The sequence below is a fragment of the Pyxicephalus adspersus genome, chromosome 6 (genome assembly GCF_032062135.1).
Source record: "Pyxicephalus adspersus chromosome 6, UCB_Pads_2.0, whole genome shotgun sequence".
Lineage (NCBI taxonomy): Eukaryota > Metazoa > Chordata > Amphibia > Anura > Pyxicephalidae > Pyxicephalus > Pyxicephalus adspersus.
This window is the reverse complement of record NC_092863.1, coordinates 44664628-44675574: the sequence shown is the minus strand read 5'-3', so window position 1 is coordinate 44675574 and position 10947 is coordinate 44664628. Positions and strand designations below refer to the sequence as shown.

The 10947-nt window shown below is 39.8% G+C and overlaps 1 protein-coding gene across 2 annotated transcripts in view; it reads right to left on the bottom strand.

Moving 5' to 3' along the window:
- Nucleotides 1-3896: 3896 nt before the first annotated feature.
- Nucleotides 3897-10947, bottom strand: part of RNF185 (ring finger protein 185) — an 8829-nt gene continuing 1778 nt past the window's right edge. The window contains exons 2-7 of one of the 2 annotated variants that reach the window (XM_072415516.1): nt 8331-8544; nt 7765-7783; nt 7292-7404; nt 7103-7157; nt 5726-5843; nt 3897-4769 (exon numbers count right to left, since the gene is read on the bottom strand). In XM_072415516.1, coding sequence (XP_072271617.1) covers nt 4672-4769; nt 5726-5843; nt 7103-7157; nt 7292-7404; nt 7765-7783; nt 8331-8500 — 573 coding nt within the window. In that variant the 5' untranslated portion in view covers nt 8501-8544 and the 3' untranslated portion in view covers nt 3897-4671. The remainder of the gene's footprint in view (nt 4770-5725; nt 5844-7102; nt 7158-7291; nt 7405-7764; nt 7784-8330; nt 8545-10947) is intronic. The other variant, XM_072415518.1, reaches the window with a different exon arrangement.

The following is a 10947-nucleotide window of genomic DNA, read 5'->3' as shown; positions in this document are numbered from 1 at the left end:
CCCACTTGGACAACTTCTGTAGCCACGCCCACCCAGGGCGTCACTTCAAAGCTTGCTGTGTGAACGGGACAAAAGGGAAATATGCAAAGATTGTGTCCTAATACCGAGATAACACAATGTGTACAACAGGCAGACCTTGTGTAATGTGTTGGTTTAGGGCTTTTAGAAATGTATTAGCCGTATACCGACCTCACCTAAAAGATATTTGTTAGGGTTTCATTGGTTACCTGGTGTGTTCACACAGCAAATATGTTTATGGATCAGAAACAGGAAGGATAGAGAATACCATACATTGCATGGAAAGACCTTTGTTTTGTATAGAGTACGAAGGGTCAAACTCCCTACCTGGTTATTTGTCTGCTATGGGGGAGATTTGTCTTCACTCCTAAGAGGTGGGGGGTCAATATACAATACATGGGTATATGACTCCTAAAGCAGAAGTAAACCCAAATTAAAAAAAACAAACACTTTCAATCCCGCAGATCAGTCTATCCTTCCAGATGTTTCTTCCATCAGGTCCGGTGTCGTCCCAGTATCCGTCTTCAGCCCGGCACAGAGGGAGCACAAGGCGCCACCATCTTCTCCTCTCTTCTTCCTACATCAAACTATTTCACACTGTGCAGGACCAAGATCAGGTGACGTAGATTGGGAATAAATTTGCCAATCTCACTGCACATGAAAGGGCTCCTGCGCATGCATGGGATGTTCCGTCATGTGCAGAAGGAGCAGCCAAGAGCCTCCCGGGATATGTGAGGTAGGTATCGCGGGAAGCTTTGGGCTCCCATTCATTCTTGATCACCTATTATTATTATTAAACAGGATTTATATAGCGCCAACATATTACGCAGCGCTGTACATTAAATAGGGGTTGCAAATGACAGACTAATACAGACAGTGATACACAGCAGGGTGCCGCTCCGTCGCTCTCCCCCTCCCCTCTCCATAGAGCATGAACGGTGCTGTATGTACAGCACCGTTCATGCATCGTGTAGTCCTTCTACAATCGTGAAAGATCCTTTCCAACGACAAAAATTGCACATGTGTACGCAGCTTTACTTCTACTGAAGTACTGCAAATAAATTAAATTATGTTGATGCAGTAGGTCAGATGCAAATCCTGATTTCTACTCAATTTGATCTTAAAGTTCAATGAAGTGGCAGATTTAAATTTTCTACCCTACACTAATCAATCAAACCTATTATCAGATCAAGAAATCTGTCCATAAATGTCACACTGAAAGATGTAGGAATGTCTTAGGACATGTTTAGAATTTTTGTGTAATGAAGATCAGAGGGGGTCTCTGCATGGTTCCTTTCAAACATGCAGATCTCCAAAAATTCAGCCACCCCCCTGGACAAAAGCACATAACGGACTGGTAAATAAGTGTGTGAAGACATTACCAACTTATCAGCTGAACTAGGTTTGTCTGAAAAAATAAGATATAGCAAAGAGTCTATAGAGAGTTGTAAAGATAAACCACATTGATACTTTTGATCCTTCAAACATTTCAAACTATGAGAGAAGATCCCATCCCTATTCACAGATACAGTTTAGATAATCTACTGTGATTGCGTACAAACTCATTAATGCCTTAAATTTGCAAATTGTTTACATTTGGTAGCAAAGACCTGTTTACTGGCTAGTTCAATGTATTTCAGCAAGGCTCTCACACAAATCATAAAGCTACGTACACACGGCAGATTTTTATCGCCCGATAATCGGCATCGGCCAATTATCGGGCGAAAATCTGCCGTGTGTACAGTCGGTGTCGTCCATCGTCCGGACGACCGACCTGCCAGATCCACGGACGATGGACGACAGCCGATCCTAATGAAAGGGAAGGGGAGAGCGCGCAGCAGGGTGCCGCTCCGTCGCTCTCCCCCCTCCCCTCTCCATAGAGCATGAACGGTGCTGTATGTACAGCATCGTTCATGCATCTTGCAGCCCCTTGTCGTTGGAAAGGATCGTGAAAGATCCTTTCCAACGACAAAAGTTGCAAGTGTGTACGCAGCTTAAAACTCTTTACTCCTGTCTGCAGACTCTTCCAAGACTAGATCTATGCTTGCTGCCACCAGTGAAGAGGACACAGGGCCTCCTTTTGGCACATTTAAAAGGAAATTTTGTACCACACCACTGGCTAGGATATCACAGCAAATGAGGAAGCAATACAATCACCTTAGTAGACTGACTTTAGTCTATGTTCAGGTGTATGATTACTCCAAGCATGACCACTGCAGTTCTGTGCTTTTAATTTGTACATAAAGTCCAGAATAACACCAAAATGAATGGGGATGACAGTGTAGTTGTGGTGATATTTTTCAGAAGCTCCATGCAGAGTCTCAGGTCTGCTGCCCAGCAACTTTGAATACACATTAATAGGAATGTTTTCAAACCCCACCAGCAAGTTAACTGAAAGTGGGCTGAAGGGCAGCAGATGCCCTATGATCCTTTGCAACATGTGACAAGAGAACACAACCATTTACTCAGTCTCGCTGCTGAACACAGCTGTTGGAAATGAGTACCTGAGAGCAGTTACCAACTATCTAAATTTGGACCAATCCTATTTATGTATAAAAATAATGTTAAAGTTAATTATATCTACAGAATACAACAAAGCTAACAAGTATTGGCTACTGAAATAATGGTGAGTTTCTGAAATGGGTGAGTGCAGTCTTCTTCCCCTGATAAAATCTGAATGCATTACATAGCATGTGGAATAAACTTTCTGCTTTACGTTCTCAGCCAAGTGCCCAGGTACTCTTTCATAATCCTAGTGCTTAAGTAATCTATTTTGTATAACTTTTAATATTCAATAAAAGCAGAGACAGTAAAGTCCAACTTCTCAGTGTAAAAGTAATTAAAATGGCTTTCTCTTCCATAGTGCTGTGGAGAACACCCCCATGGAAAGTCTTGTCTCTCAGATAAGTGACCAGAGACAGCAATTATCTTTTAGGATGTTTGGAGAGGGGACATTCTTTCCATTGGTACTTGAGTTATGCCCAATTCCTCTAACTGAACCATAATGTAACTGGGCATTTTTACACAGCACATGAATGTAAGGGACATTCTTTTACTGACTGCTAATGTACGGGTGTCTTATTTCTGTCCTCTGATGTAAGGGCATCTTTTCTTTTTATAAGAATCCGTAGAGATAAAAATAAAATGTGTACAATTGGTGTACAGCGCTGCATAATATGTTGGTGCTATATAAATCCTGTATTACAATAATAATAGAAGAGACAGCATCTCTTCTGTATGTGAATGCTGCACAATGTGCAGTAACTCATTGCTTTTAGTGCCCCCTAATGGTCAAAAGGTTTTATATAACTGAGAACAATAGCTTCCTCACTGAATTTTAGCTAGCACAGACATGAGCACAGCAGGATTAACACAACTCGTTTTATTCCCCAAGCCTTCGTCACTGCATTACTGAAATATCTACAATATCTAGTAGCGATGCAGTGATAGGTTTTTTTTTTTAATGTAAGCTAAATTATCGAGAAAGCATGCAGGTTATCATGTGAAATGCATCGGCTGTGTATAGTGAATCATAAGTAAGTTTGAAAATATTTCTTGTAAAGACTGAGATTTGTTTTTTTTTTGCACAGCTGGCATTCACTCAGGGCAACAAATATCTTAAAGTATCCAGTGACTCACATTTGTTATGTGTCTTAATACTATTTATGTCAGGGGACCTTGTCTCTCAATTATCCATCTGCCTATGCTAATCTGGGCAATAAAAACAAATTCTTCAAATTTAGTACAGCTAAATAAAAGAATACATGTAATTGTTTGCAATGTGCAATACAGTACAAATAGGTCAAATATCTGTTGTTTTAAAAACCAATAGATTGCTTGTGTAAAGTGTGACAACACAAAAAAAATACAATCAGGAATATCTTAAAATTAACATTTAATCACAGTCAAGATAAAATCTCATAAATGAGGAATCAACACCTTCCCATTCCACCCAAAGTCCAAAGCACAAAGAGCATATGTACACATAGCCAAGAAAGCATGGCAATTTCAGTCCTCTGTGTATGTTCTCCAAAAATATTTCTCTGTTTCTCAGCTCTTTCTATCTTTACACGTTTCTGCATTGCCTTATTGCCCCAAAGAATCGGAGACATTTGGATTTTCTTCTCTTCATCTTCTTAACAGTATATATTTTCTGCAGGCCTCTGTGCCCAGCGTACTTTCAGCTGTGTATTATACACAACCACAGCACTGCTCTTTTCCCAGAACTCCTGTGTATGTCAGTAGTTGTTGGTGAATTATCTGCAGTGCATTCTGGTCATACGGTCTTTTCTTTGTATTCCCTACACAATATGTGCTTTTGATCCCTATTCTTCTGACCATGTTGCTTTAGTATCCAGTAAGTTCACACAGCTCCCATTTAATTCAGGTATAATCACATTTCTCAGAGCCAAATAAATGAATGATTTTAACTATATATTGAGCTGGAACAGCTCCTCCATAGCCAATAATACTATTGTGCTTCTTATTCTCCATTTTCAAACAGCCATCAAAAAGGCAATGGCTGTAGAGTAGCACATCAGAGGCTAGAGGAGGATGTAGGATAAAGTCCAGGATAAGATATGTCAGAGATTGGGGTTTATTTCATGAAGTGCACCTAGTCTTTAGTGCCACCCACTGGATTCCAGGCGACTATTAAGCGATCAGAAGCCAAAACATTATGACCAAGGCAACAAAAAGGAAAAGCCGTGACAGGAATTGCTCATCAACATACTGAGGTGTTCCAGGAACTGCTGTAACAAAACAGATGAGATCAGTAAGTGAAAATAAAGCATCAACCTGACCTACCAGTTTTAGCGCCTGAATTCATATTTAGGTGTTACATTCTACTGGAATCCATTTGATTACCACACTCCCATCCCAAAATGTTCAGATTCAAAGGGTAACCTAGTTAGTAAGATAATAATTTAATGTTAAGGGACTCCAAAGTCAGTGTCACTACCTTAAAATAATGGTTTGTTATTTTAGTCTGTCTACAAAATTGGAATTACATTTTTTTTTTACATACACACGTTTTATAAAGAAAATATTTATTGCCCATTAAGGAGAAAAATGTTTGCTTTAATGTGCATTTCCTCATCATTCAGGTTAACCAGGAAAAAAGAAAAAGAGTAATTGTTCCAAAGCACCAAAGCTATCCCAAACTCAGATAACCCACAATATCATTTCTTCAGTTCTAGCAGCTGAACAGACTAGCAGCCTATTACTTTGTTAAAGCAAACCTATTACTTTGCCCTGCATGCAGAAAGTATAATTTTATTTTAATTTCAGCACTGATAAAAAATTTCAGGTAGGAGAAGAATCAAGAAAACAAGGATTAATTTCCGGGTAAAGTTGTTCAGTTCTGGGAATAAGCTGGCACAACCCTAGACAATCAAAGACAGCTGGCAACTAACCAGCTCCTATAAAGGAAAGCAACTTTTCTTTGTTTCATACACCCAGGATCTGGGTATGTGCAGCTGCTAGAGCTTTGCAATTCCTTGCAGTCTACAGAGAGACTAATTTTCATGTTGTAGCCAATCCACAGACATATGCCACTGTCCATGAATGTAATCCAGACCATATTTGTTAATGTGTTTTCTTTGGTATGAAAATACTAACTAAATAAACTATTCTAAGATAAAAAACAAAGAATGTCCCTGATTATCAACTAACTGCAGAGTCACAGAGAAAAAGAAATATGATGTACCTGGCGGAGGACGACCGTCATTAATGTTGAATGCAGTGGCAAACATTCCAAAGGGAAATGCTCCTATTCCAAAGGACATCTGGAACCCCCCATCCCCAAATCCAAATCCTTGAAATCCCTGCAAAGATTTAAAAAGACCCAAGATGATTAGAATAAATAAATACATAAATCTACATTCAAAAATATTTCATCATACTAAAAAAAACAGAAAGCCCTTTGGAATACATAAAAGCTGTGGTGTACTGTAAAAGGCTGCTATTACCTTTGTTAGCAAGAACATCCTTTTCTTTGAGTCTGATTTTGGTTTACCCTTGTTACTTAAGGTCTAATTTTTCTTGTTCTGGGACTAATAATTAGAGCACACTTGTAATTATCCCTTACCCAAAAGTTTGAGATCATTTCAGGCGACAGCTTAGGACAGCAAAGTTGTACAGACAAACTGCTCACCTCTGTCCAAAAGCCTGTTCTGTTTTTGTGGGGGGGTGAAAGAATGGGGAAAGACCAGCACAAGGCCTCTATTCATGCATTGCTATGACAAAGTATAACCATATAGGTTGTTTGAAATCCAGCACAACAAATTACTAGTGACCTCCTCAACAATGTTGAGAGACAAGTGTACTAAGATTTTCATCACTGAGGTAATAAGAAAGATCATGTCAGGTGCTGAAAATATACTGTGTGCATGAAATTTAAGCTGTGCTATAGCCCCACACAGCTGTCACCCCCTGCTCAATAAGCATGCACCTTGTTACTACTGTGGTGGTCTCATTGGACTCAGGGATAGTGGCTGCGGCTTAACCATAAATATAGGGGAGTAGCATTTCAAAATAAAATAAAGCAGTCACCAAAGAGAACTATTAAAATGTTTGGCAGGTCAAATTTGAACTCCAGGGACCAAAAACTTTTAACCTGTGCAGCATGTCCCCTCCTACAAGAAAAGCAGAGAAGGCTGGAGGGGAAAAACCCAGCTCTAGTAGTGGGACCTCAGACCCAATGGCCATTTTGCCAGCAAAACTAATTGAAAGGTTTAATAATTCTTTCACGTCTATCCAGAACAAAATGTTTTGAGGCCTATATATTGAGCTGCTCAAAAATTAAAAGCCATCACAATGACTATCTCAGATTTGTAGAAAAGGTAGATCTAGTCTATTCAAACACAAAAAGTGACCAATCACAAATGTAAAAACACAAACTGAACGCCAGGAAGTGCTGTGTGGCCTGTGTTAGCTTGTTATTGTTAATTAGTTTTTCTCAGGGGAAGCTTGTTATGTGATAACTAGGAACCCTCAGGAGACAGCAAAGAATTACAGATCAGAAGCAATCATTTCATCATGTGACACATGATGTACAGCCATTATACCCTCACTAGCAACTCACCCCTCTGTTCTCTGGTTCTGGTCTCTGTCCTTGAGGCCGCGGGGGCGTTTTCTCACTATGGGGAAATAATACATTATATCAGACCAATTCCAACAGAAATGCATTACTATAGATATTCACGTAACATCTATACAAGGACAGACAGCTAACCCCAAATCTAGTTTAAAAAAAATCTATGTGTCTCCTTACCGAGGATCTTCTTGCCCTGTACTTCCTCTTCCATACAAAGGTATTACTTTATCCCGGCTGATTCCTGCCTTACACACAGGACACACCTGACGATTAGGCCGAGTTTCCAACCACTAAGGGAGCAAAAAAAATACACCTTGTGAAGAATTCAATACACATAAGGCACTTTTCACTATAAATGGAGACATGCATAGCTTGGCTCATTTATGGGGAGGGTGGAAAAAAGCTGGTCAGTAACTTGTGTGGCTACTGTATAAAAATGGAGCAAAGTTTGACTGACCAGTCATCATTTTTTAGAATGAACATAATAAAAGACTACTGATTTCAGCCAATGAAAATAAATGGGGGTGTCAGGGGTAAGACTAATTCTTACCAATTACATCACATATACACAATAACAGAAGAAAAACTTTTATTTATGCACAAGACATGCACTTATTTAGTTACAGACTGATTATGAGTATATCACTTACCTGATGTAAGCATGGCCAGCTAAAGACAAAACAAAAAAGAAAATTACATATCAACAGTGTAAAATGTCATTTTATTCACATATTGTCAAACATAGGACTATAAAATCTGACGGTAAATTAGCAATCAACAGGCAGTCTCATGGAATATAATCCTAAAAAGTATTAAAAAGGCTAATTGGTTGTGTATAACCCATGAACAATACTTTATCATATGTTTTTGTGAATTCAAAGCAAAGCTCTGAAAATATAGAAGCTGCAATTTTTTAAAGAACCCTATGCTACAAGAAATCTAAAGGCTGTCTAGCTAACCACCTATAAAAAAATGCTAATTTCCTGGCTTTGCTACTATTCGTATCACTGACATGAAAAAAGGCAGCAGCTCAAGGATGTTGAATAGTTTGAAAACTTTTCTCAGGTTCACTGGATGCACACGTTTCAGGATAGCATATGACATATGTTATATGATGTGCGTGCTGAAAAGTTTTTACTTATATCAGGCAATGGGGAATGTGTAATATGTATTATATAGCACATTGTAATACCAAGCTGTCCTACCCCCTGCTTACCAGAAAAGGTGGCCACACAGGCTTATCACGGCATCCTTGGCTGTATCCAGACAGATGTTACACTCAAATGTGCTATCCTGGCTGCTTCCTTCTCCATTACTACTTCCACTGGCTCCTCCAGGGCCTGAATTCTCCGCAGAAGTGGAGGTGGCTGGACCTGCGCTTGCCATTTTATCCCAATTTCCTCAAAATGACTGATCCAAAAACAACAGACCTGCCAGGAGAAAAGAAATTATTATATTATATATAAATTATTATAGGTTATTATACCAGACCACAAAGGCATACTAAACAGATGATCACCTTAATCGATCTAGACTCACCAATATCAAGTCTCAATTTGCTACTTTCAGAGAACTTACTGCAAGGAGAATCACCGTCACTTAATGTCAGAGTAAAAGCAGACTAAGCTATAAGTGTGTGTTGCTTTTTCACTTTGTTACATCATGTCCCCAAAGAATAAACTGATGACATGAAAAAAAGAAACCGGGAATGACGTATGCTGCGAGAGGAGCTCAGATCAGTGTAAGGAAGCGGGAAGGGGTAAATCAGACAGTAATTAAACAAGTGAAACCTGAGAATGCAGCAGAGAGTAGTACAGACAGGCAATCCCTGCTGCCAGAATAATCCATCTCACCTGTCTGGGCTGCCCCTCTGTGTATACAGGTTACCTACCTAATCCCCAGTCCCCAGGGACCACCTTTCCAGATGTCATGCACCTTCCTATTCACAAGTAGCACACTGGTGCATGAATCTGGCACACAAATTAGAAATACCAGTTAAACAAGTATAAATATGACACCATGATCTCATCTCTAAACTGGTAAAAAGATTCAGGTCAAGCAAAGCTATATATTGTGTATTAAAGGGTGAACACCTGGAGGCAAATTCTGTATTAATAAACCCATCTGAGGAAACAAGTGTGCCATTTCTTTTTTCCTTTAAGGCTGGGTCTACATGAAGGGTTTTAAAAACACTTATAAATGTTCCTACCACGTTTATATGCGGTTTTATGCCCTTTTACAACCTTTTTAAAGCTTAACTTTAAAACGCTAAAAAACTTTTATAAACGCCTATGACGTGTTTTACCGTGATTGTACATAAGTGTTTACAAAAGGTTTACTTTTAACCCTTTCAGGGAATGAGTACTGGGGTACATAAAACCCCTTACTCAATCCCTGAAAGGGTTAAAATATGTGTAAAAAAAATTAGACAAGGCTTTAATGTTAAATTATTTAATTAAATGTGTGTGTTTGTGTAACTCCCAACTACAGGATGACTCCCAGGGCTGCAATCATGACATGAGCACAGCCCTGGGACTCCTCCTGACAGTGAGGGATCGCAGGGCACTAGGGGTTAAATGAGGACAAGGCTCTTCATTCACCCCTAGTGCTCTGTGATTGGCTGAGGTTTTACGTTTCTCAGCCATTCAGCACTAGACATGAATTGGGAGACTTGTGCCCATTCTTCTCTAGTGCTCTGTGATTGGCTGATAAATAGGAAACCCTGATGACAGCTCAAGCATCATCAGGATTTCCCTTTCCTCAGCCAATCAGGGAGCAGAGCAGTCAGCGGAACTCTGCTATGCTGACAGCTCTGCTCCCCTGATTGCTCCCGCAGCCCTACAGGAGCTGTGACATGTCACAGCTCCTCTAGGGCTGCTCTGCTCCCTGATTGGCTGAGGAAAGGGAAATCCCGATGATGCTTGAGCTGTCATCAGGGTTTCCTATTTCTCAGCCAATCACAGAGCACTGAAGATGAATAGGCACAAGTCTCCCCATTTATGTCTAGTGCTGAATGGCTGAGAAACGTATAACCTCAGCCAATCACAGAGTACTAGAGGTGAATGGAGAGGCTTGTCCCCATTTAACCCCTAGTGCCTTGCGATCCCTCACTGTCAGGAGGATTCCCATGGCTGTGCTCAAGTCATGATTGCAGCCATTGGAATCCTCCTGTCATTGGGATAACCTGTAAAAAAAAAAAGTTTAGTTACACAAACACACATACATTTAATAAAATAATTTAACATTAAAGCCTCGTCCTATTTTTTTTCATTCATTTTAACCTTTTCAGGGAATGAGTAAGGGTCTTTATGTACCCCTGTAATCATTCCCTAGGGTGGGGTGGTGGAGATCTGCAAGTCTCCTTATAAAGGGGGCTTCCAGAGTCCAAAGTCCTGCTAAAAACATTTATAAAAGCCCCCATTGTTTTCAATTGAAGCTTTCATAAAAAGCACTTGAAAAAGCCTCTATTAAGTTCAATGGAAGCGTTTTCAAGTGTTTTCATGTGTTCTCCCGCGTTTATCCAGTGTTTGAATTTTTTAAACGTTGCAAGCAACGTTTAAGATAATGCTCAAAAACGTGCCTGAATGAAACGTCCTGGTGTAGATTAGCCCATTGGAATGCATGGGGACTTCAAACATGGGCTTTAAAAGCCTCAGGTTACACGCAGGGGAAACAGTCCGTGTAGACTAAACCTTAGGCAAATATATTATGGTGTCCCTGGAAACTATGACTACACACTGGCTCATGCAAATTGAGCATGACCATTAATATGAGGGCTACTGCTGCTGACTTTTGGTTATGATCAGATGGAAGTGTACTTCACTTTGATTCAG